The 24,931-nt window shown below is 49.7% G+C and overlaps 1 protein-coding gene and 1 long non-coding RNA gene across 2 annotated transcripts in view; one reads left to right on the top strand and one right to left on the bottom strand.

Moving 5' to 3' along the window:
• Positions 1-24,643, top strand: part of UCKL1 (uridine-cytidine kinase 1 like 1) — a 58,822-nt gene extending 34,179 nt beyond the window's left edge. The window contains 8 exon segments of the mRNA XM_079979358.1: positions 1,832-1,848; positions 12,442-12,540; positions 12,955-13,048; positions 14,218-14,280; positions 17,020-17,142; positions 18,309-18,416; positions 22,782-22,938; positions 24,259-24,643. Of these exon segments, the coding sequence (XP_079835484.1) occupies positions 1,832-1,848; positions 12,442-12,540; positions 12,955-13,048; positions 14,218-14,280; positions 17,020-17,142; positions 18,309-18,416; positions 22,782-22,938; positions 24,259-24,335 (738 nt within the window). The 3' untranslated portion in view covers positions 24,336-24,643.
• Positions 14,823-17,013, bottom strand: LOC307218166. The gene is made up of 2 exons (XR_013839844.1): positions 16,735-17,013; positions 14,823-16,311 (listed from the first exon to the last, which is right to left on the bottom strand). It is a non-coding gene; the product is annotated as an uncharacterized lncRNA (long non-coding RNA).
• Positions 24,644-24,931: the final 288 nt, after the last annotated feature.

Here is a 24,931-nt window from a genome sequence, read left to right as displayed (position 1 = left end):
AGGGACCATCAAAAAGGATCAGTAATCTAGAAGACAACCAAGGAGGAACCGAAGAGCCTCTGCCCCCCTCTTGAGATGCATATATAGGTGGCAAGTTAATTTTTGTCCTGTCTGAGAAGGTTCTTGGGACCTGCCCCCGAATGACTGGGGGGGGGAGGGGGGGCGAAAGGCGCCAAAGGTGGGGGCAGGTCTCCAGAACTCACTTGCAAACTAACTGCATGAAATCCTCTGTTGCCCACCGGGTTGTCAGTTTGGGTATTTGGATGTGTTTATTCCAACCGCCCATCCCCGTTTTCTGTGTTATTTCTTAAAAAGCTGTTTGCTTGTCCAGCTTCTTTGCTCAGTTTTCAGCTCTCGCGGGGTGGGGAAAAGCTTTCAACTCATTTTGGGGGGAGAAGGGGGCGGTTTGCAATAAATCTGCAACTTGGGGCTGCTCAGTATATGGAGCAAACAATGGACAAAAAAACATTGTGGTCAAATTTCTGAAAGGTGCTCTCAGTTGATTGCACTGCAGTTTAAAAAAAAATCGTAATTTTTAATTCAAGGACTAAACCATACTAGCAGGGGGGATATGACGAAACCATTTGTCTCCCATGCCCAGGAGGCAATACTAAGATGCCTGTGGCAGTCAACTGCACCCCCTAAAATAGTCCCCCCCCCCAGCATGGGGCCTTCCAGATGTTTTTGAACTACAACTCCCAGTGCATGCAACAGCCAGGGATGATGGGAGTTATAGTTCAAAATATCCAGAGGCCAGCAGCTTCAGGAAGGCTGCTCAAAAACCACTCGCTTTTCTTCTTCAGAGATAATATTGATGCAAACGTCTTGTGTGTAAAGTGCCTTTTCGTACCTGCTGCCGGCTGGAGGAAACACCCCAGAGCAGTTTAAAGGAAAACACCAGGAAACCAGTTTAAACAGTGGCAGAATTTGAATAAAGAGCATTTAAGAACCAGGAAGAGCAGGCTTGAAACCTTCAGTACTGAATTTCAAAGAGCTGAAGTGAAATAAAACTTTCTTTTCTGCCTGCCTGAGAGTCACCAGGGATGGGGCCAGAGCAGTATCCCCAGGGAGGAAACCCCATAACCTGGGGGGCTGCTACAGAACTTAGGCAGATCTGATGGATTCTGAAGCTGAACGGCAGGCTGACATTTCCAGTGGCTTCAGCTGACTTAAGATGTCTTTATTTGGTCATCGGCCCATGGGCTTGCGCACCGTGTGGGTGTTCAGAGCGAGCATTCAACGGATCCCTGCAACATGCGCCATTCAGACTGCACCCCCCCAATCTCTCCCTCCTCACAGTTATTTTTACCAGTTTGGGGTTCAGGCATATTTTCCCCCTTCTGTTTTCTCCCTGCCACACATACTTTTTTCTTTTTTAAAAACCCTTTCAGTCTTGCAGAGACACCGTAAGAAAAATTAGATTTGAGCGAAATCCTAAATCCAATTAAATATGTACGTTACGGGGGGTTTTTTTTGGGGGGGGAACCTGCCAGACGTGGCGGTATTTGGGAAACGTAGTTGCGTGGTTAGTTGTGGCAGCTTTGAAAAGCGGCCCCTGCCCCCCCCCCAAGAGAGCTGCCCTCTGAGCAAAGCTGAAATTGCAGTGGGTGCTTTTAAATTATTATTAATAATAATAATAATAATAATAATAATAATAGTAATAATAATAATAATAATAATAATAAGATGCTAACTGCTCCAAGTGCTGTGAATCCTGGGAAAACATGTCTCCCTGTGTTTTTATTTCCCCTTTTGCCTCTTTAATGCCCTGCTGGTGTTTCCACTGTTTTAATACGGGGTTTGCTCGCTGTTCTTTGTGTTGCCGCGGCAGAGAGAACTCAGCGTCAGGTAAGGGCTCCTCCTAACTCTCTCCCTCTCTCTGTGTCCTCCTTTTTCTGTCTGCAAGGACAAAAATGCATCTTAATAACCGGTGCTGCTAAGCCGGCTGTTTGCTGAGGCTGTGTGTTTGTGTGTGTGTGTGTGTGTGCGTATTTGTGTGTTGAAACATACAAATTCCTGCAGAATGGTCACCAGATACACGCACAGAGATCTGATGGTCAGGGGGCAAAGGGCCATCACTTATCTGCGTTATCGCAGAATCACAGAGTTGGGAGGAAACCTGGGGCTCATCTAGACCAACCCCGCCTCCCCCCCGGGAATGCAGGGATATGCAGCCGTCCCTTACAGGGATCGCTGCCCCCTGTCCCTGCACGACAAGGCCCTCAGATTCTGTGTTGAAGTGCTCTTGCAGTCCACTTGGTAATGATGGTTGGTCCTGTGATAAGAATTTTAAGGTTCCCGCCTGGCTTGACCCAGCCAACATCCCAAAACAAGAAGAAGCCTTTTCAGGGGGAGAATCGGGGAGCGCAGGTAATAATAATAATAATAATAATAATAATAATAATAATAATAATAGTTTGTTCTCTATATCCGCCCCCCCATCTGACTGGGTTTCTCCAGCCACTCTGGGCGGCTCCCAACAAAATAAACATGTTGTTGATAAAAGATCAAGCATTAAAAACTTCCCTGAACTTCCCTGAACAGGGCTGCCTTCAGATGTCTTCTAAAAGTCAGGTGGTTGTTTATTTCATTGGCATCTGGTGGGAGGGTGTTCCACAGGGCGGGCGCCACTACCGAGAAGGCCCTCTGCTTGTTTCCCTGAAACCTCACTTCTCACAGGGAGGGAACTGCAAGAAGGCCCTCGGAGCTGGACCTCTGTGTCCGGGCTGAACAATGGGGGTGGAGATGCTCCTTCATACAGGACCGAGGCTGTTTGGGGCTTTATAGCTCAGCACAACACTTTCAGGACCGGTGTTATGTGGTCCCAGTGGCCACTCCCAGTTACTTGCCTAGCTGTCGCATTCTGGATTAGTTCAGTTTCCTGGTCACCTTCAAAGGTAGCCCCACATAGAGTGCATTGCAGTAGTCCAAGTTTGGGGCTTCAGCTTGCTACCACAAATATGGGAAGCTGTACTGAGTCAGACCAATTGTCCTTCTAATTTAGCACTGCCTATGCCAGCTAGCAAGGGACGCGGGTGGCGCTGTGGGTTAAACCACAGAGCCTAGGACTTGCTGATCAGAAGGTCGGTGGTTTGAATCCCCGCGACAGGGTGAGCTTCCGTTGCTCGGTCCCTGCTCCTGCCAACCTAGCAGTTTGAAAGCACGTCAAAGTGCAAGTAGATAAATAGGTACCACTCCGGTGGGAAGGTAAACGGCGTTTCCATGCGCTGCTCTGGTTCGCCACAAGCTGCTTAGTTATGCTGGCCACATGACCCGGAAGCTGGAAGTTGGCCAGTAAAGCAAGATGAGCGCCGCAAACCCCAGAGTCGGTCACAACTGGACCTAATGGTCAGGGGTCCCTTTCCCTTTACCTATGCCAGCTAGCAACAACCCTCGAGGGTTTCAGTCAGGGGTCTTTCTCAGTCCCCCATGGAGACATGGCTGGGGTTGGGTTTGGGACCTTTCCTTGAGCCACGCCCCTCCATCCCTGCCTGACAACCCTCCCCTCTTTCGGCCCCCACTGCCCCTCATATCCCCCAGTCTCTCCACAAACCTGAGCCTGCAGTCACCCATTGGCCATTTTATGCTGTTTGGTAAAGGGACCCCTGACCATTAGGTCCATTCGTGGCCGACTCTGGGGTTGCAGCACTCATCTTGCTTTACTGGCCAAGGGAGCCGGCATACAGCTTCAGGGTCATGTGGCCAGCATGACTAAGCCGCTTCTGGCGAAGCAGAGCAGCGCACGGAAACGCCGTTTACCTTCCCGCCGGAGCGGTACCTATTTATCTACTTGCACTTTGACGTGCTTTCGAACTGCTAGGTTGGCAGGAGCAGGGACCGAGCAATGGGAGCTCACTCCGTCGTGCGGATTCAAACCGCCGACCTTCTGATCGGCAAGTCCTAGGCTCTGTGGTTTAACCCACAGCGCCACCTGCGTCCCTGTTTATGCTGTTTGAGTTACCAGCTAATTGGGGAGGTCCAGAACATCTCCGTTCCCGACGAAGAATAGAATTGCTGGGAGGGAGCAGTTAGAAAGCGTTTAAATAATTGGAGCCCAGCCGAATAGAAGAGACAGCTTCTCTTTCTGCTTTCTCAGCACACACACACATTTTTCTATATGTCTGGAAATGCTTTTTTGAAAGAAGAAGAAAAAGTTTTTAGGAGACGGCGTTCCAGAAATAGATCCCTCCGCTTGGATCTGCCACGCCTTACCTCAGCTCCGAGCCTTGATCCCCTCAAGGCGCCCTCCTTATGGGCTCCTGGGGGCACAGTAGCCCCCACATCTTGGAAATGTCAAGCCACTTCAAGGCTGCCCTCCTCCCCGTTTGAAAAACCTCAGCTGGGCTGTGCTCCTTCCTCTCTCTTCCTCTGTCTTCTCACTTTTTCTCTTGTCTGCTTCCTGTTTGATTCTGCGAGAGCGCAATGAAAGGAACCGGTGACATTTTCCACCCTGCCTGCTTTTTTTTGTGGGGATTTGTGTGTGTCTTTTGAGCTGGTCACCCAGCATTTTTGAAGCGTTTTTGTTCTCCGGGGAGGAAGGCTGAGGAGGAGGAGGAGGGGCAGAAGATTTGGTTTCCAAATGCGAGACTTAATTTTTTAAAAAAAGATAAACGAGGAAAGGAAAAAGACCAAAAAAGAGAAAGAAATACACCATCCGCTTAAGGCTGCTTATCAATTTTTTCCACTACCGGTCAGACACAGCAAAGAGGTGGCAGGAAGCGCCGAGTACCTGTGTAAAATTCAGGGGCGAAAGGAGGGAGAGGCAGAACCTCCTCTGCAAAGAAAGGCGACCGCTTTAGACGTGATAGAAGTTCTTAAAATAACGCACGGAAAGGGGAAAGAGGAAAGACTTTCTCTGTCATAACACCAGGCCTCGACCTCCAATAAAGCTGTATGTTGGAAGAGTCAGGGCAGATAAAACAATGCTGTCCAGGGTTGTAAAGACTGTGGAGAGAATAATTGGGTGCACCCTTCCCACCTTGGATCAAATCTATGCTTCCAGGTGCCATAAGAAAGCTGCAGAGATAGCGCAGGATAGTGCGCACCCCGGAAATGATCTCTTTCAGCTTCTGCCTTCTGGAAGAAGGTACAGGGTTAGAAAGACTAGGACTAGCCGCCTGAGAAACAGTTTCTATCCAAATGCAATTTTGGTTTTAAACACATTGTAAGGAATCTGTATGGGAGTATATTGTATTTTAAAATGGGGTGTCAGAGTTTTTAGGGGGCTAACCAGGCTGGGGTAGCTGGGATAGCAGGCTTGTTGGGTTTTGAATGTCTTATGTAGATTTTTCAGTTTCGTTGTTCTGTATGGGACAGTGACAATAAAGATTACAGTATCGTAAAAGAAAGCACTTCTTCACACAGCTAAACTGTGGAACTCCCTGCCACAGGAGGGCAGTGATGGCCACTAACTTGGATGGCATTAAGAAAGGACAGATTCATGGAGGAGGGGGGTGTTGGTGGCTACAAGCCATGGTGGCTGTATTCTGTTTCCGTGGTCGGAGGCAGCAATTCTTCTGAGAAACAGTTACAGTGGAACACAGGACAGGGAGAGGGCTAGAAACCTGCATGCTGGTTTCCCGCAGGCATCTGGTTGGCTGCTTTTGAGAACAGGATGCTGGACTAAATAATAATAATAATAATAATAATAATAATAATAATAATAATAATATATTTATACCCTACCCATCTGGCTGGGTTCTCCCAGCCACTCTGGGCAGCTTCCAACTGAATATTAAAAATAATACAGCATCAGACATCAAAAACTTCCCTAAATGGGGCTGCCTTCAGTTGTCTTTTTAAAGTAAAATAGTTGTTTATTGCCTTGACATCTGCTGGGAGGGCGTTCCACAGGGCAGGCGCCACCACCAAGAAGGCCCTCTGCCTGGTTCCCTGTGACCTCACTTCTTGCAGCGAGGGAACCGCCAGAAGGCCCTCAAAGCTGGACCTCAGTGTCCGGATAGAACGATGGGGGTGGAGATGCTGTTTCAGATATACTGGACCGAGGCTGTTTAGGGCTTTCAAGGTCAGTACCAACACTTTGAATTGTGCTTGGAAACGTACTGGGAGCCAATGTAGGTCTTTCAAGACCGGTGTTCCATGGTCTTGGCCGCCGCTCCCAGTCACCAGTGTAGCTGCCACATTCTGGATTAATTGCAGTTTCTGAGTCACCTTCGAAGGTAGCCCCATGTAAAGCGCATTGCCGTAGTCCAAGCGGGAGATAACTAGATGGGCCACTGGCCTGATCCTGCAGGCTCTTCTTGGGTTCTTAACATTCTTTCCGTTTTAACACGCTTGCTACTGGGTTATTTTAATAAAGCAGACCTCCAAATGCGATGTTATTTTGTCAGTAATGGCCCTGAATCGTCGAGAAGGCACTTGATACACTTGAGAGGTTCTCACAGGAGAATTCCCAACATCTCTGCCCTGTGCAATCCTTCAGAGGCTGTGCCAGAAAACACCCTGTGAGACTAAGTTGGTGTGGGAGCAGGCAAGGTTTGGTGAGGACCAGCCTGAGGGCCACACGACCTTGCAGGTAACCTCCCAGGGGCCGCATGTAACAAATTCAATGCCAAAGGTAGGCGTTCCTACTTCTCTCCACCCAGACATATGAATGACTTTGTTACAGGTCAAGGCAAAAGAGATGCAAGATGCTTTTCCAGGGCAATTCCCCCCCCCCCTTTTTTAAAATTAAGTGCTCTTATTTCCCTGCTTTCTTTTCTCCTCCCTCCCTCTTTGGTTATCTGTGTCTCTCTGTGCGTTTGGTTGTCTGTTACCTGCTTGGCTCATCCCTGAACTACAACTCCCATCTGATGAACAGAGGAAACTCCGCTGGGATATGTGAGGATCAAATTGCACCCTCCAACTTATTATTTTCTCTTTTTTCCTTTTGGTTTGGTTTGAATACTAAATCGAGTGTCGAGCTTTTGCCAAAGTCTAGGCCTGCATGATGAGGAGTCTACCGTATGGGTCAGCGCACCCCCTATGGCGGGGGTATCTTTTTAATTAAGAAAGTTATATACCTCCCCCCCCCAACTAAAAGCCACTGGGAGGTTTATAGCATAATGAGCAATTTAACATATGAGAGCTGGGGGGGAGGGGATCATGTGGTACCCAGGATACAAGGCATGGGGCAGAAATTCAGTCTGGGTCACATGTCAATGCAAACCCATCCCAATTTGCACTTTCCCAAACAATCTATGATTGGACAGCTGCCCTTTGAACTTCTCCCAATTTTGCCAGGAGGGTGTACTATTATTATTATTATTGATTTGCTAATTGCCTCCTAAACAACTATCTCAGGGCGATGTACAACAAAGACAATTAAGAACAGATGAAAGTTATATACCTCCCCCCCCCCAACTAAAAGCCACTGGGAGGTTTATAGCATAATGAGCAATTTAACATATGAGAGCTGGGGGGGGGGGGATCATGTGGTACCCAGGATACAAGGCATGGGGCAGAAATTCAGTCTGGGTCACATGTCAATGCAAACCCATCCCAATTTGCACTTTCCCAAACAATCTATGATTGGACAGCTGCCCTTTGAACTTCTCCCAATTTTGCCAGGAGGGTGTACTATTATTATTATTATTGATTTGCTAATTGCCTCCTAAACAACTATCTCAGGGCGATGTACAACAAAGACAATTAAGAACAGATGAGAAGGCAAAAACAGCAGAAAAACAACAACAACAACAACAACAACAACAACAACAACATCTTGAAGGTCCCAGGCCACAGAGAGGTTAGATTGGTCTCAACTAGAGCCAGGGCCTTTTCAGTACTGGCCCCGATCTGGTGGAACGCTCTGCCACAAGAGACTAGGGCCCTGCGGGACTTGACATCTTTCCGCAGGGCCTGCAAGACAGAGCTGTTCTGCCAAGCCTTTGGTCGGGGTTCAGTCTGATTCCCTCTCCCCTTTCATAAGAACTTGCATGAAAGTGGCCTCTCCATTTTTCTCACAGGCCCATATAAGTTCAGCACAAACAGTTGGGCCTGGTGAGCATTTAAGGTCCCAAATCCCTAATCTGCGGGTTGCCATCCAATTGGATTTTATTTTGATCCTGATCTGATTTGAGGATGTATTTTAATTGATTGTCTGACTTTATGTTAATGTATTATACATTTGATGTTAGCCGCTCTGAGCCCGGCTTTGGCTGGGGAGGGCGGGATATAAATAAAATTTATTATTATTATTATTATTAACAAAACAGTCTTGAGGGATCAAGCAGCTGTTGCTCATTAAGTTGAATCAACCCCCCCCGCCCCCCCAGCTGTTTTATTACTGTTTTATCCCAGTGCAATTGGCACTGGGACCATGGCATGGATGGATGGAGTACCGTATTTTTCGCTCTATAACACGCATCTGACCATAACACGCACGTAGTTTTTAGAGGAGGAAAACAAGAAAAAAATATTCTGAACGAAACAGTGGGTGCATGATTTTTATGGTTCATGCTGTGGCCACAGACATGTGATCTGATGGTGAGTTTGGGGTAGCCCAATGCAAAAATCCTGAGGATCCATGTGGATCCGTGCTTTGTAACCACGTTTTAAGTGGGGAGGGAAGGAAAAGCACTCAAGGGACAAGGAGCACACGTGGAGAAGGAGCTTTTCGGCGAGCTGAGCGGGGAGGAGGGAGGGAAAGAGCACTGTTGCTTTAAAGGTATACTTAAGGTACTTGCCCTGTGCCTGGGTTTTTTTCCATTTAACAGTTTGCAGCCTTTTCCTTCTGCTCCTTGTTTTGAGGCAGAATAGATTTGAGCAAGTGAGGAGGACTTGGATTGCAGGGGATTCACCATTAGCTGTGTAAAAGCGCTCCTCCTTGAAGCCTGAGTGATAAGCAGCCACCAGCAGCAATAGAATGGAGCACAAAAAAAGTAGTAGGGGCACTAGGACCCAGACAATGCTCGAATCTATCCTGCCTGAAAACAAGCTGCTCCCTCCCAGCGGATCAGCTGAGACGCGGGGATTTGCGAAGTTTTCCCCTCTCCCTCATCCCCAGCCTTTTTTTTTTTAACTTCCTGGTTTTCACTGCGTGGCTCAGAGCTCGAGGTTGGTTTTATTTTGCTGCTGGTTGCTTAAATTTTATCTTTCCTGCCATCCCTCTGCAGCCTCATTGCTCTGTTTAGAGAGCGCACGGACCTTTGCTAGCGTCTGTCCCTCCTCCCGTGTAAGCGGCTGCTGCCCGCTTTGCTGCCATGGCTCTCCTTCCCTCCCTCCTCCCCTGCTCCAGGTCGCTTTAAAGCAAGCAAAGCGAGAGCCTCGTAGAGTGTGTAAGCGGCTCCCGCTTTGCTTGACTGACGGCAGCCATGGCTCCGATCCGTGCATTTGCTCCTTAACACGCACAGGCATTTTCCCTTACTTTCTAGGAGCAAAAAAGTGCGTGTTTTGGAGCGAAAACTACGGTATTTAACAGAATCATTGAAATGGGATATTGGAAGGGATTCTGAGCATCGTCCAGTCTAACCCCTCATAATGGAGGAATAAACCTTTAAACCCCCCCCCCCCTTTACTATGGTCCAAATAAATACCCCCCAACAGTTACTTGTTCTGGAAGGGAAGCTTCTGTTGGCTTCTATTTGGGGATTTAAAAAATAAAAATAAATCAGGGGTGCAGCATTGAGGGATAAACTGTTCCTCTACCTCCCAATACGGTCCCAATGCAGATCAGGGTCTCCCATGGTTGCTATTTTAAAAATCCTTTAGTAGAAACAAATTAACACACACGCACACACAAAAGCAAAATAAGTGATGAAGGAGTTGACAACGTGCTGCCCATGGTCACAGGGGCACCCTTGAGATCTTCCGCCAGAACCCTTGAAATGTCCATAAATCTGAGGCTGTTTCTGGCTCCTTGCTAAGCCTTCATACAGCTCCTTACCATCTCCCTGACTCCTGGTTAACCCACTTTCGTTCCACTGGCTTGTGATTGGTTCTCTGTGTATTTGCGTGTGCACCTTTTTCTCCCGGACCCAAAACTGGCGAGGCACAAACCTTTAACCAGCTTCTTTTCTGCGTGTGCATGTTTTAATGTTCCTCTTTTCCCCCGCTCGCCCTGAATTAAGGCTCGCGTGTGTGAGTCCGCAAGCGGAAAGGATCTCCACAAGGCCCTTTGTCCACCCAAACCAACCACACAGACATAGGGGACGTGAAAAGCCTGGCGTTGAACAAATAAAGGGTGTCCTAATTAGAACCTCCTTCCTCTTCCTCCAAGCTGCTAGCTAAGCTGCCGGCCGCTCCTCAAAACCACCAGTTTGTCATTCAGATGTGACTCATCCTGACCCTTTTATTCCTCCAACGACTAAGGAAGCTGGGCCCCAGTTTTCATTTTGGCAACGAGGCTTTGTCCTTCCCCCCCCCCACCCGCAGGAGACAGAACTCCACCCCTTAGGCTGCTTTTGAAATAATAATAATAATAATAAATAATAATAATAATAATAATAATAATAATAATAATAATAATAATAATAATAATTTTTTAATTTATACCCTGCCCATCTGGCTGGGTTTCCCCAGCCACTCTGGGTGGCTCCCAACAGAATATTAAAATACAATAGTCTATTAAACATTAAAAGCTTCCCTAAGCAGGGCTGCCTTCAGATGTCTTCTAAAAGTCTGGTAGTTGTTGTTCTCGTTGACATCTGGTGGGAGGGCATTCCACAGGGCGGGTGCCACCACCGAGAAGGCCCTCTGCCCGGTTCCCTGTAACTTGGCTTCTCACAGCGAGGGAACTCCCAGGAGGCCCTCGGTGCTGGACCTCAGTGTCCGGGCAAAACAATGGGGGTGGAGACGCTCCTTCAGGTATACAGGACCGAGGCAGTTTAGGGCTTTAAAGGTCAGCACCAACACTGTGCTCGGAAACGTACTGGGAGCCAATGTAGGTCTTTCAAGACCGGTGTTATGTGGTCTCAACGGCTGCTCCCAGTCACCAGTCTTGTTATCTCTGTCATCCATCTATCTATCTACCATATTTTTTGCTCTATAAGACTCACTTTCCCCCTCCTAAAAAGTAAGGGGAAATGTGTGTGCTTCTTATGGAGTGAATGCAGGCTGTGCAGCTATTGCTGAATCCAGAAGAGGAAAAGGGATTGGTGCACATCGATATATAGAGCAAAAAATGCGGTATTTTATATTCCGCCCTTCGTCCCAAAGGTTGCCAGTGCCCTGACCCCACAGTTGGAGGCAGCAATATTCTGAAACCCAGTTGCTGGAAACCAAAGGAGGGGAGAGTCGGTCCTCTGCTCGGATCCCTGGGCAGGATTCCCAGAGCCATCTAGCTGGCCACTGTGAGATCAGGATCCCGGACCAGATGGGCCCTGGCCCTGATCCGGCAGGCTCTCCTTGGTTCCGCCCTGCCCAACCTCATGTTCAGCCATGGCTCCCTGCTAAGCGCTGCCAATAACTTACTCAAGGGAGGTGGCCGGGTGTAAGATTTGCGGGGGTGATTAGGGAGGCAGGAGAGGATATATTATTTCATGATATCCTTCCTAACTTGCGCAGGCAAGTTCCATATTCTAGCAGAGTTCCAAACATCCCCCTTTTTAAATTACGCAGCGATCAGCTTGTTGCTGACTCATCTGAGTTTTCCTATTAAAAGATTCTTTCCTGGTAAAATCCCTCTTCAAAAGAATAAACACAAGAACCTGATTAGCGTTAATATAAAAGTAGTTTACTCACAGATCCGTTCAGGTTCACAGACATGTCCCTGAAGGCAGGCTTAGGTTACATACCAACTAGAACTATTCCATATAGAAGTTAGTTCCAAGTGACTGTGACTAACACACAGCAACATACAAAATGGAGAAGACACACTGATCAGAACATGGAGGCCATGTGCTCCTCCATGCTAGTACAACAGACCACCCCCTCTTCACGTCACATTTAGTGGAAGTCTGTCCCAGCTCAGGAGGAAACAGGAAGTCTTCTCCTGAGTGGTACAAATCATCCCCTAACATGTCTACTGTAGGAATGTTGTAAGGTAAAGGTAAAGGGACCCCTGACTGTTAAGTCCAGTCACAGACAAGTCTGGGGTTGTGGCGCTCATCTCGCTTTACTGGCCGAGGGAGCCAGAGTTTGTCTACTTGCACTTGACGTGCTTTCGAACTGCTAGGTGGGCAGGAACAACGGAGCTCACCCTGTTGCGGGGATTCGAACCGCCGACCTTCTGATCGGCAAGCCCTAGGCTCTGTGGTTTAGACCACAGTGCCACCTGCGTAGGAATGTTGTACTGGACGGCAGTTTTACATCCCACAAGATTCCCTTCCCCATTGAGCCTGTCCATGGGGCGTTTTAGCCATGGCGAAAGGTCTGTGTGGTTTGTTCGGATGAGGAAAGCTGTGGGATCTTTGGGGAGGCTTCTCTTCTCTGGCTGGGGGAGGAAGCAGGACTTCCCCAAGAAGCCTTTAACTTGACTTTAATTCTCCTCTTTGTCTTCAGGGCAGCACTGGCCTCTGCGCACCAATGCCACCCTCTCCCCAAGACTCTCAGTGTGCTGAAGAACACCCCGCAAGTGAAAGGCATGCACACAATCATCCGGTGAGTTGGGCGCCTTGTTCTAAGTTCTTTTCAGCACCACGGAGAGCTCCTGGCAAGCCGCTTACTCCATTGAGAGAAGGAAGCAAACTGTTGCCTGTTGAGCATCCGCCTCCAGACCCCCCCCCCTTTCCTGTGCTCAGCCACACAAGTGACAAGAAAGGAGAGTTTGACAAAACATCAGGAAGAACTTTCTGACAGTAAGAGCAGTTTGACAAGGGAACCGTCTCCCTCGGGAGGTTGTGGGCTCTCCTTGGAGGCTTTTAAGCAGAGGTTTGGATGGTCATCTGTCATGGAAGCTTTAGCTGCGATTCGTGCATCGCAGGGGGTTGGACTAGATGACCCTTGGCTCCCTTCCAACTCTTATAATTCTATGAACCTAACGCCTTCCTTCTCTCCTCTTCGTTACCCTTTCAGGGACAAGGAGACAAGTCGGGATGAGTTTATCTTCTACTCCAAACGGCTGATGCGTCTCCTGATTGAACATGCACTCTCCTTCCTGCCTTTCCAGGTAGGCTGATCAAAGAGTTCTTCCAAACCACGGGTAGGCAAACTAAGGCCCGGAGGCAGGATCTGGCCCAATCGCCTTCTAAATCCGGCCTGCGGACAGTCCGGGAATCAGCATGTTTTTACATGAGTAGAATGTGTCCTTTTATTTAAAATGCATCTCTGGGTTATTTGTGAGGCATAGGAATTCGTTCATTCCCCCCCCCCAAAAAAAATATAGTCCAGCCCCCCCACAAGGACTGGGGGACAGTGGACCTGATGAAAAAGTCTGCTGACCCCTGTTCCAAACCATGGCTGAGCCGAAAGGGATCAGGACTCTTTTGAAAGAGGATCCCGTCTCTTTGGGTGATTTGTCGCAGCATCTTTGGGAGGGAGCAGGCAGCATGCACATTTTGCATCCTCTTGATTGGTTGGGATCACCCATGTGGCCTCTATAAGTGGCATTGCCTTCGCTCAAAATGGCGCCCATCTGCCCTTACGTAACAGGTGCAGGCCGCCAAATCTGATTGGTTGCATTCTATTGCAATGTTGCCTCCGGTGCATAATCTCCAATGGCTTGGGATCACTTGAGTGAAATACAGAGGGGAAATGACTGATTTGGCACCAGAATGCGAGGCAGGGAGGTGATTTGTGAAACAGCTATGAGAAAAGCAGAGTTGGAGGGCTTTCGGGGAGTGAGGTTTGCCCCACCTGAAATCATGGATTTCAAGCTAGAAGGTGGACCTGGAAAAAGTTCTATTCAGCTCTAAATCTAAGAAGAAAATTCGAGGGTAGGCGATACCACAAAAGGAGTGGCATTCAAGTCCAGAGATGAGTTTTCTTCTCTCGCTGAACACAGTTTAAAGAAGCAATATCAGGCTAAACTTAATTATGCCCCCAAAGTGACCTTCCTTGCTCACAAAATCCTCTAGAACCTCACCCTCTCTCTCTGTACCCTTTTTGTGGCCTGGGAAGAGAGCTGGATAGAAATGGTTTCAGCGATGGGCGCTTCCATTCTGCTCTAAGGAAACCTGGATTTGCAGCCTGCATAAGTTGTTTTTTAAAAATGCACACGTCTGTTTGTTTTGCGTAATTTATTCTGCTTTTCTGCCACTGATGAGCTACGTACCTCTCACTTGGACTCTGTCCCTGCCCAAATTCCCTATTAATTCCTGTGTGCCGTTGCCTTTCCAGACCTGCACAGTTCAGACCCCTCAAGGGCACGACTATGAAGGCCGAAATTACAGTGGGAAGCAAGTAAGTGTCGCCGGCAGAGGATTCTCAAAGCAGAGTCCTGATAAAACCAGGGGTGTGTGAAACCTGCTCCTGTTTTGATTCATAGTTCCGGCTTTCTGCATGTGGCATCTTCTATTTGGGACAAATCTTAACTCTCTCTTTTTGCATTGCGGTGTTTTGAGGGGATATTTGCTGAAGCCTTTGACAGGTGCTGTGCTGACAGTCACTCCTGCACCTGTCAGTGTCACAATAGTGACCCCTGGGTTTCCATATCTGCACATCCAGTAGTTTTCAATAGCTTTGGGACAGCTTTCTCCTAAAAATAGCACACATCTGGGTCTGAGCATCCTTGAGTCTGGTGCATCTGGAGAGTGTTGGGACCGTGGGATGGAAAGCCAGCTGGCTTGGCCCCAGCCGGATCGTGTCCCTTCTCAGCCTTGCCATTGTGGAGATCCATCAGTCATCCTCATCCAACGTGTGTCCGCGACTCATGCTACTGTGCATGCAACAGCACACATTACTCAGCAGAGTAAACACACAACAGATCAGGCTCGAGGCATGGATACTATACTAAACTACGCATTTATTATACATAAATCAGGACAAAGAAAAACATGGCTTCTCTCCTTGTCGTTCTTCTCGGAGAGAGAGAAAACAAAAGCAATACAGAGCGGATGTTCCACTCACGGGACTCCAGCAATCTGTGCTGGAATGTAAACAGACATGTGACATGTAACAATCCCACATATCTGCAGCAAAGGGTGGAATGGAATTCCCAACTAAACCTGACGCAGACCCCAAAAGGAAAGAACAGGCCCAGTTTCTGTTGAGAAGAACCCACCAACAACTGAAGGAAGCAAGAGGATAATGGAGCAAGAGAAAGGTTTTCTGCTGTTTAAAAGATTTTTTTCTAATTGATTAATTGCCTAGCTTCACTTGGTTTAAAATTAATTAACTGATTCAATTCAAATGCATTTGGTAATACCTTAATAAAGGCTCTTTTTCCAGGATCCTGAAGAAGAGGGATAATTTATCGGAGGATGACAAACTCCCACCGAGTCTTCCTGAAAAACATTGGTGTTGGGTTTTTTGTTTGTTTTTTAAAAAAAGAATAATTCTCGTGAATGCTTAGAGTGAAGCGGTGGGGAGATTTCAGCGTTTGATCAAGTATTCTTAGAGAAAACACACACACAAATCCACACTAGGTTAAAAAAAAGGTAAAGGACCCCTGGACTGTTAAGTCCACTCAAAGGTGACTATGGGGTTGTGGCGCTCATCTCGTCTTCAGGCTGAGGGAGCCAGCGTTTGTCCACAGACAGCTTTCCGGGACTAAACTGCTACTGGTGCACGGAGGACCGTAACGAGTGCCAGAGCGCATGGAAACACCATTTACCTTCCTGCCGCAGCGGTACCTATTTATCTACTTGCACTGGTGTGCTTTCGAACTGCTAGGTTGGCAGGAGCTGGGACAGAGCAACGGGAGCTCACCCCTTCGCGGGGATTCGAACCGCCAACCTTCCAATCGGCAAGCCCAAGAGGATCAGTGGTCTAGACCACAGCGCCAACCACGTCCCTTAACAAACCCACATTACCAGAGGGTGAAGCATGCACTGACAATTCTTGCCAGGGATCATGGGACTGCCGTTTCCACTGCCACCCAACTCAATGTAGAAGGCAGAGTAACTCCAAGTACCAATCTTGCCGGCAGGAAATGACTGTCCTGGGGAAATTGCACTATCCTGCTGCCTGATTTCCACTTAACAACTGAATGGAAAGAGCTCTCCTGTCTCTGGCAAGCCCACCTCCCCACCAGCTACCCCCTCCCTTCTCAAAGGAAAGAAGCTTTCTACTTGGAAAGGGTTTGGAACTTGCAATGAGAGATGGCTGACGTTACAGATGAACCCCTTTGGGCACCACTTTGAAATGGAGCGGAGCTTTTTCAGCTCACTCATTTGTCTAAGGCAGGCATGAACACAACTCCACAGAACTTCGCCTGAAAACGGAAGAACAAGGCAGCGACTCCTTTGTATTCATTTATGGCAACGACACAGCCTGATCACCTGGAGGTGCAGAATGGTGAGATAGAAGAAGAAGAGGAAGAAGAGTTTGGATTTGATATCCTGCTTTACCACTACCCTAAGGAGTCTCAAGGGGATGCGGGTGGCACTGTGGGTTAAACCACAGAGCCTAGGACTTGCTGATCAAAAGGTCAGTGGTTCGAATCCCCACGGCAGGGTGAGCTCCCGTTGCTCAGTCCCTGCTCCTGCCAACCTAGCAGTTCGAAAGCACGTCAAAGTGCAAGTAGATAAATAGGTACTGCTCTGGCGGGAAGGTAAATGGCATTTCCGTGCGCTGCTCTGGTTCTCCAGAAGCGGCTTAGTCATGCTGGCCACATGACCCGGAAGCTGTACGCCGGCTCCCTCGGCCAGTAAAGTGAGATGAGCACCGCAACCCCAGAGTCGGCCACAACTGGACCTAATGGTCAGCAGTCCCTTTACCTTTAAGGAGTCTCAAAGCGGCTAACAATCTCCTTTTCCCTTCCTCCCCCACAACAAACACTCTGTGAGGTGAATAGGGCTGAGAGACTTCAGAGAAGTGTGACTATCCCAAGGTCACCCAGCAGCCGCATGTGGAGGAGCAGGGAATCGAACCCAGTTCACCAGATTACGAGTCCATCGCTCTTAACCACTACACCACACTGGTAGTAGAGAGCTGGAGGAATTATACTTGCAGGTTTTCACCTTGTCCTCTGTCTTCCAGATTACTGGCGTGTCCATTTTGAGGGCTGGGGAGACCATGGAGCCAGCGCTGCGGGCCGTCTGTAAGGATGTCCGGATTGGCACCATCCTCATCCAGACCAACCGGTATACAGGGGAGCCAGAGGTAAATGTCCAGGCCTGGTATGGGGCAAGGGCTTGGTAGTGGCCTGAGCCACTTGGCCACCTCTCTGGCGGTATCCCAAACCCTCAAAACTCAAGGCATTGTTGCTCCGCACTGTGGTCCTGTTAATACGGTTATTGGTCAGTTTTGTGGCGTTATTTTATGATTTTAATGAGACTGAGTTTGGGGCGGTATCCGGCTAACGTGTCCTTTCAGCACAAGGATCTGTGCTCCTGCAAGAGAACTTTTCTCCCTTTCCCTTTCCCCCTTGCACCCCCTTAATCTGTTCCAGGGGCTCCCCCAACCCATCCAGAGCAGATTTGGGAAGGGCGCTGGGTGCACATAGGAAGAAAGTTCTGTTGTCCAAGCATTGCACTGATATTATTTGGATACCATTGTCAGTCTTTAATTCTGATATTTTTGTAACCCGTCCTGGGACCTTTTGGTCAAGGGCTAGCTAGAAGTGGGTTGTGGCCAACTAAATTTTGGGTCTGCACCCATTGAAACGGATGTGCCTAAGTTTTCCACACCCATTAATTTCAATGAGTCTACTCTGAGCATGACTTGCATTTGATACAACCCATTATTATTATTATTATTATTATTATTATTATATAGCATCTTGTTCTTTGACGGCATAGGTCATGCTACATTAAGAGGGCTGATGATGAAGAAGCAGAGTGATAACAAAGATATTTAAGCAGTGTTGCTGGATAGATACAGGCCAGCCCAATGTCCTGTCCGGTTAGGACAAAAAGATCAGGTGGATATTAATTTTGTGTAGTCCATCCTTTGCTAGCTGAGTGCCCTTCAAATCTTTTGGACTACAACTCCCATCAGCCCAGCCAGAATGGGCAGTGGTGTACAGTGGGCATGAATAAAACTTAATATTGCCGACAATGCCATGCCATGCTTTGCAGCTTTCTCTGACCTAGAGCTTTCCAGAAGTTGTTGGCCAAAACACCTGGAGGGCACCAGGTTGGGGAAGACTGGCCTAGTCTATAACCACCTCTGGGCTCACTTGATGGTACTCGCCAACTTTTGTCTTGGGGGATGTGGGTTGCCAACAGTGACCCTATGCAAGGAATGAGCAGGGCAGTCCTGCTGGGGACACTTCCCTCCCTGCTTGCCATCTCCGAACGCTCCCTTCCTCCTTCTCCCTCCTCCAGCTGCATTATCTGAGGCTTCCAAAGGACATCAGTGAAGATCACGTGATCCTCATGGACTGTACGGTCTCTACAGGAGCGGCAGCCATGATGGCTGTGAGGGTGTTGCTGGTAAGGGAGGCAGGTGGTGTGGGACAGCTTTGACTTAGCTGTTGGGAGGGAAGGAAAGAGGCTGTTGGGAGGGAAGAAAAGAGGCTGATGGGAGGGAGGGAAAGAGGCTGATGGGAAGGAAGGAAAGAGGCTGTTGGGAGGGAAGGAAAGAGGCTATTGGGAGGGAAGGAAAGAGGCTATTGGGAGGGAAGAAAAGAGGCTGTTGAGGGAAGGAAAGAGGCTGTTGGGAGGGAGGAAAAGAGGCTGTGGGGAGGGAAGGAAAGAGGCTGTGGGGAGGGAAGGAAAGAGGCTATTGGGAGGGAAGGAAAGAGGCTGATGGGAGGGAAGGGAAGAGGCTGATGGGAGAGAAGGGAAGAGGCTGTTGGGAGCGAAGGGAAGAGGCTGTTGGGAGGGAAGGAAAGAGGCTGTTTGGAGGGAAGGAAAGAGGCTGTTGGGAGGGAAGGGAAGAGGCTGATGGGAGAGAAGGGAAGAGGCTGATGGGAGAGAAGGGAAGAGGCTGATGGGAGAGAAGGGAAGAGGCTGTTGGGAGGGAAGGAAAGAGGCTGTTGGGAGGGAAGGAAAGAGGCTATTGGGAGGGAAGGGAAGAGGCTATTGGGAGGGAAGGAAAGAGGCTGTTGGGAGGGAAGGGAAGAGGCTGATGAGAGGGAAGGAAAGAGGCTGTTGGGAGGGAGGGAAAGAGGCTGATGGGAGGGAAGGGAAGAGGCTGATGGGAGGGAAGGAAAGAGGCTGATGGGAGGGAAGGAAAGAGGCTGTTGGGAGGGAGGGAAAGAGGCTGATGGGAGGGAAGGGAAGAGGCTGATGGGAGGGAAGGGAAGAGGCTGATGGGAGGGAAGGGAAGAGGCTGATGGGAGGGAAGGAAAGAGGCTGTTGAGGGAAGGGAAGAGGCTGATGGGAGGGAAGGAAAGAGGCTGTTGGGAGGGAGGGAAAGAGGCTGATGGGAGGGAAGGAAAGAGGCTGTTGGGAGGGAGGGAAAGAGGCTGATGGGAGGGAAGGGAAGAGGCTGATGGGAGGGAAGGGAAGAGGCTGATGGGAGGGAAGGAAAGAGGCTGTTGAGGGAAGGGAAGAGGCTGATGGGAGGGAAGGAAAGAGGCTGTTGAGGGAAGGAAAGAGGCTGTTGGGAGGGAAGGAAAGAGGCTGATGAGAGGGAAGGAAAGAGGCTGTTGGGAGGGAAGGAAAGAGGCTGTTGGGAGGGAAGGAAAGAGGCTGTTGGGAGGGAAGGAAAGAGGCTGTTGGGAGGGAAGGAAAGAGGCTGATGGGAGGGAAGGAAAAAGGCTGATGGGAGGGAAGGAAAGAGGCTGATGGGAGGGAAGGAAAGAGGCTGATGGGAGGGAAGGAAAGAGGCTGTTGGGAGGGAAGGAAAGAGGCTGATGGGAGGGAAGGAAAGAGGCTGTTGGGAGGGAAGGAAAGAGGCTGTTGGGAGGGAAGGAAAGAGGCTGATGGGAGGGAAGGAAAAAGGCTGATGGGAGGGAAGGAAAGAGGCTGTTGGGAGGGAAGGAAAGAGGCTGTTGGGAGGGAGGGAAAGAGGCTGTTGGGAGGGAGGGAAAAAGGCTGTTGGGAGGGAGGAAAAGAGGCTGTGGGGAGGGAAGGAAAGAGGCTGTGGGGAGGGAAGGAAAGAGGCTATTGGGAGGGAAGGAAAGAGGCTGATGGGAGGGAAGGGAAGAGGCTGATGGGAGAGAAGGGAAGAGGCTGATGGGAGAGAAGGGAAGAGGCTGATGGGAGAGAAGGGAAGAGGCTGATGGGAGAGAAGGGAAGAGGCTGTTGGGAGGGAAGGAAAGAGGCTGATGGGAGGGAAGGAAAGAGGCTGATGGGAGGGAAGGAAAGAGGCTGTTGGGAGGGAAGGAAAGAGGCTGATGGGAGGGAAGGAAAGAGGCTGATGGGAGGGAAGGAAAGAGGCTGATGGGAGGGAAGGAAAGAGGCTGTTGGGAGGGAAGGAAAGAGGCTGTTGGGAGGGAAGCTAAGAGGCTGTTGGGAGGGAAGGGAAGAGGCTGTTGGGAGGGAAGGGAAGAGGCTGATGGGAGGGAAGAAAAGAGGCTGATGGGAGGGAGGGAAAGAGGCTGATGGGAAGGAAGGAAAGAGGCTGTTGGGAGGGAAGGAAAGAGGCTATTGGGAGGGAAGGAAAGAGGCTATTGGGAGGGAAGAAAAGAGGCTGTTGAGGGAAGGAAAGAGGCTGTTGGGAGGGAGGAAAAGAGGCTGTGGGGAGGGAAGGAAAGAGGCTGTGGGGAAGGAAGGAAAGAGGCTATTGGGAGGGAAGGAAAGAGGCTGATGGGAGGGAAGGGAAGAGGCTGATGGGAGAGAAGGGAAGAGGCTGTTGGGAGCGAAGGGAAGAGGCTGTTGGGAGGGAAGGAAAGAGGCTGTTTGGAGGGAAGGAAAGAGGCTGTTGGGAGGGAAGGGAAGAGGCTGATGGGAGAGAAGGGAAGAGGCTGATGGGAGAGAAGGGAAGAGGCTGATGGGAGAGAAGGGAAGAGGCTGTTGGGAGGGAAGGAAAGAGGCTGTTGGGAGGGAAGGAAAGAGGCTATTGGGAGGGAAGGGAAGAGGCTATTGGGAGGGAAGGAAAGAGGCTGTTGGGAGGGAAGGGAAGAGGCTGATGAGAGGGAAGGAAAGAGGCTGTTGGGAGGGAGGGAAAGAGGCTGATGGGAGGGAAGGGAAGAGGCTGATGGGAGGGAAGGAAAGAGGCTGATGGGAGGGAAGGAAAGAGGCTGTTGGGAGGGAGGGAAAGAGGCTGATGGGAGGGAAGGGAAGAGGCTGATGGGAGGGAAGGGAAGAGGCTGATGGGAGGGAAGGAAAGAGGCTGTTGAGGGAAGGGAAGAGGCTGATGGGAGGGAAGGAAAGAGGCTGTTGGGAGGGAGGGAAAGAGGCTGATGGGAGGGAAGGAAAGAGGCTGTTGGGAGGGAGGGAAAGAGGCTGATGGGAGGGAAGGGAAGAGGCTGATGGGAGGGAAGGGAAGAGGCTGATGGGAGGGAAGGAAAGAGGCTGTTGAGGGAAGGGAAGAGGCTGTTGGGAGGGAAGGAAAGAGGCTGATGAGAGGGAAGGAAAGAGGCTGTTGGGAGGGAAGGAAAGAGGCTGTTGGGAGGGAAGGAAAGAGGCTGTTGGGAGGGAAGGAAAGAGGCTGTTGGGAGGGAAGGAAAGAGGCTGATGGGAGGGAAGGAAAAAGGCTGATGGGAGGGAAGGAAAGAGGCTGATGGGAGGGAAGGAAAGAGGCTGATGGGAGGGAAGGAAAGAGGCTGTTGGGAGGGAAGGAAAGAGGCTGATGGGAGGGAAGGAAAGAGGCTGTTGGGAGGGAAGGAAAGAGGCTGTTGGGAGGGAAGGAAAGAGGCTGATGGGAGGGAAGGAAAAAGGCTGATGGGAGGGAAGGAAAGAGGCTGTTGGGAGGGAAGGAAAGAGGCTGTTGGGAGGGAGGGAAAGAGGCTGTTGGGAGGGAGGGAAAAAGGCTGTTGGGAGGGAGGAAAAGAGGCTGTGGGGAGGGAAGGAAAGAGGCTGTGGGGAGGGAAGGAAAGAGGCTATTGGGAGGGAAGGAAAGAGGCTGATGGGAGGGAAGGGAAGAGGCTGATGGGAGAGAAGGGAAGAGGCTGATGGGAGAGAAGGGAAGAGGCTGATGGGAGAGAAGGGAAGAGGCTGATGGGAGAGAAGGGAAGAGGCTGTTGGGAGGGAAGGAAAGAGGCTGATGGGAGGGAAGGAAAGAGGCTGATGGGAGGGAAGGAAAGAGGCTGTTGGGAGGGAAGGAAAGAGGCTGATGGGAGGGAAGGAAAGAGGCTGATGGGAGGGAAGGAAAGAGGCTGATGGGAGGGAAGGAAAGAGGCTGTTGGGAGGGAAGGAAAGAGGCTGTTGGGAGGGAAGCTAAGAGGCTGTTGGGAGGGAAGGGAAGAGGCTGTTGGGAGGGAAGGGAAGAGGCTGATGGGAGGGAAGGAAAGAGGCTGATGGGAGGGAAGGAAAGAGGCTGATGGGAGGGAAGGAAAGAGGCTGTTGGGAGGGAAGCTAAGAGGCTGTTGGGAGGGAAGGAAAGAGGCTGTTGGGAGGGAAGGGAAGAGGCTGTTGGGAGGGAAGGGAAGAGGCTGTTGGGAGGGAAGGGAAGAGGCAGTTGGGAAGGAAGGGAAGAGGCTGTTGGGAGGGAAGGGCAGTGGTAACAGCACTCTCCTCTGAACATTAGAAATGAAGGGGGAAATTCTGCGTATTTCATCTGACCATCCACCGGAAGCATAAGCTGGGTGTGGGAAAACCAGATGTTGCTGAACTACAATTCCCACCAGCCCTAGCAAGCACAGCCCAGTGACCAGGGTTGCTGGGAGTTGTAGTTCCGTAACACCCAGAGGCCCAAAGGGCAAGCTGGGGAGTGAAACTAAGTGGCCGAAACTCTCTTCTTTCTCTTAGGACCACGATGTCCCAGAGGACAAGATATTCCTCCTCTCCCTGCTGATGGCCGAGATGGGCGTCCACTCTGTCGCTTACGCCTTCCCGCAGGTGAAGATCATCACGACCGCCGTGGACAAGAAAGTGAACGACCTCTTCCGCATCATCCCTGGTATTGGTGAGTGGCCAGGGTTAGGAGGTTCTGCCCCTGGTCTTGAACCAGCGAAGCTTCTGAATGACCGTTACTGGAAACCTCAAGAGGGGAGAGGTTCTCTTATGCTCAGATCCCAATTGTGTGTTTCCACTGTGAGAACAGGATGCTGGACTGGAGTGGCCATTGGCCTGATCCAGCAACCAGCTCTGCCTTATGTTCTTACGGTTGTCGGATCCCTGGAAAAGCTTTTGAGTTGTTCATTCTCTGATGGCTCAGAGCTGCTTGCAAGCAATAATATACGGTCATCCCTTGTGTTACAGATCCTTCTGGTTGTGTTTTTTTGGGTTACGGACCCGCTGAAACCCGGAGGTACCCGGTTACTTCCGGGTTTCGGCGGTTGCGCATGCGCACTAAATCACACTTTGTGCATGCACAGAAGCACCAAATTGCAACCCATGAATGCGCAGACGCGCCGCTGCGGGTTGCGAATGTGCATTCCGCACAGATCACGTTCGCAACCCGAGTGTCCTCTGTGATTCCTAACCACCACCATTGATGCAGAAAATAAGGGTTTGTTTCCTAGCATTGTTTTGTTTGGGGTTTTTTGCATGTATCGCTCCATCCTTACTATTTATTTCCTAGCTGCAGACAGTTTGAATAAGGCAGGCATAGGCAAACTCAGCCCTTCAGATGTTTTGAGACTACAATTCCCAACATACCTGACCACTGGTCCTGTTAGCTAGGGATGATTCACTGTGGTCTTACAATTGTTGGAAGCCACCCAGAGTGGCTGTGGTAACCCAGTCAGATGGGTGGCGTAGAAATGTAATAATAATAATAATAATAATAATAATAATAATAATAATGGTAAAAACAAGAAAAATAATTCCAACCAGGGCAAACCAGTGGGTCCCACAAAGCAGACTTCTTTTCAGCATATGACAAAAGCCGGACAATGGAGATTCATCTCTGTGGGGAGATCCACCATTTAGGGTCTGCCTCAGAGAAAGCCCTCTCCTTGGCCAGCTTTCCCCACACTTCCGAGGGTGGTGGAAGTACCCAAGAGACTCTCCTCTGCCAGATTTAACACCCGAGAAGTGGGCAAGGCTTCAAGCACGCTCCTGCCACCACCTCGAGAAGGTGACAAATCTCTAGGACTTGCTGAACGCGCATGAAACAGGTTTCAAGAATGAGAATCTAGCAGAAGGATTTTGGGATTTTTGCCAGGCGGGAACGTTCCGGGTACATCTCTGAATAGCGCAGACACAGCTCAGCGTACTTCCTACGTGCACAAGGGTTTCTCAAAGCTCTTCCTAATTCCCGTTCCCTCCTGCCTCCCTCTAGGAAATTTTGGAGACCGATACTTTGGCACAGATGCGCCTCCCGACTGGAGTGATGAGGAAGACCTCCTGGACTCGTAGCAAGCTCCTCTTTTGTAAAGGAACCACTCTGGAGGGAAAGAGGCTTCTGCACTGCACCTTAACCCCCCAAAACGCCCCCCCAAAAAACATTTGTAAAGAGACTATCGCACTGCACCACAGTTTTTTCTTACTCATCTTCCATCAGAGGCCGTGGCTGAGAGCATATTTTTTTGGAAATGGAGAGGATGACGAGAGATGCTTGCTGCCTTTTTTTACGTGCTCAAGAGCATTTCTGAGCCTAGGGGCAATGTATTTTAATTTAAAGATTTACTATAACTTATTTTATTAAAAAAAGAGAGAATGTTTCAGCTAAGTTTCAAGTGTCTTGTTGACGACTGGTGTCAATCATGCCCGACTAACCCAGCAGTTCAACCATCTTTTGTGTTAATGCGGCCACAGACCCAACTTTCGTTTCCTGATGAGGCAGTAAAGGCAGCTAGTGGCTAAGTGGAGATTTGAACCCTGGTCTCCCAGGTCCCAGTCCAACACTTTTAGCCACCACACCAGCTCAACCGTTTTTAAAACGGTCTTATCCAGATGGGATAACCCTTAGAGAAAAAGAAGCATTGTATCGTATGAGCCTTGCAGCTGCAATA

The sequence above is a fragment of the Podarcis cretensis genome (assembly GCF_951804945.1).
Source record: "Podarcis cretensis genome assembly, chromosome: 6".
In the NCBI taxonomy this organism is placed as follows: Eukaryota; Metazoa; Chordata; class Lepidosauria; order Squamata; family Lacertidae; genus Podarcis; species Podarcis cretensis.
Note: the sequence above shows the minus strand (reverse complement) of the source record. Positions and strands in the feature narration are given on the sequence as shown.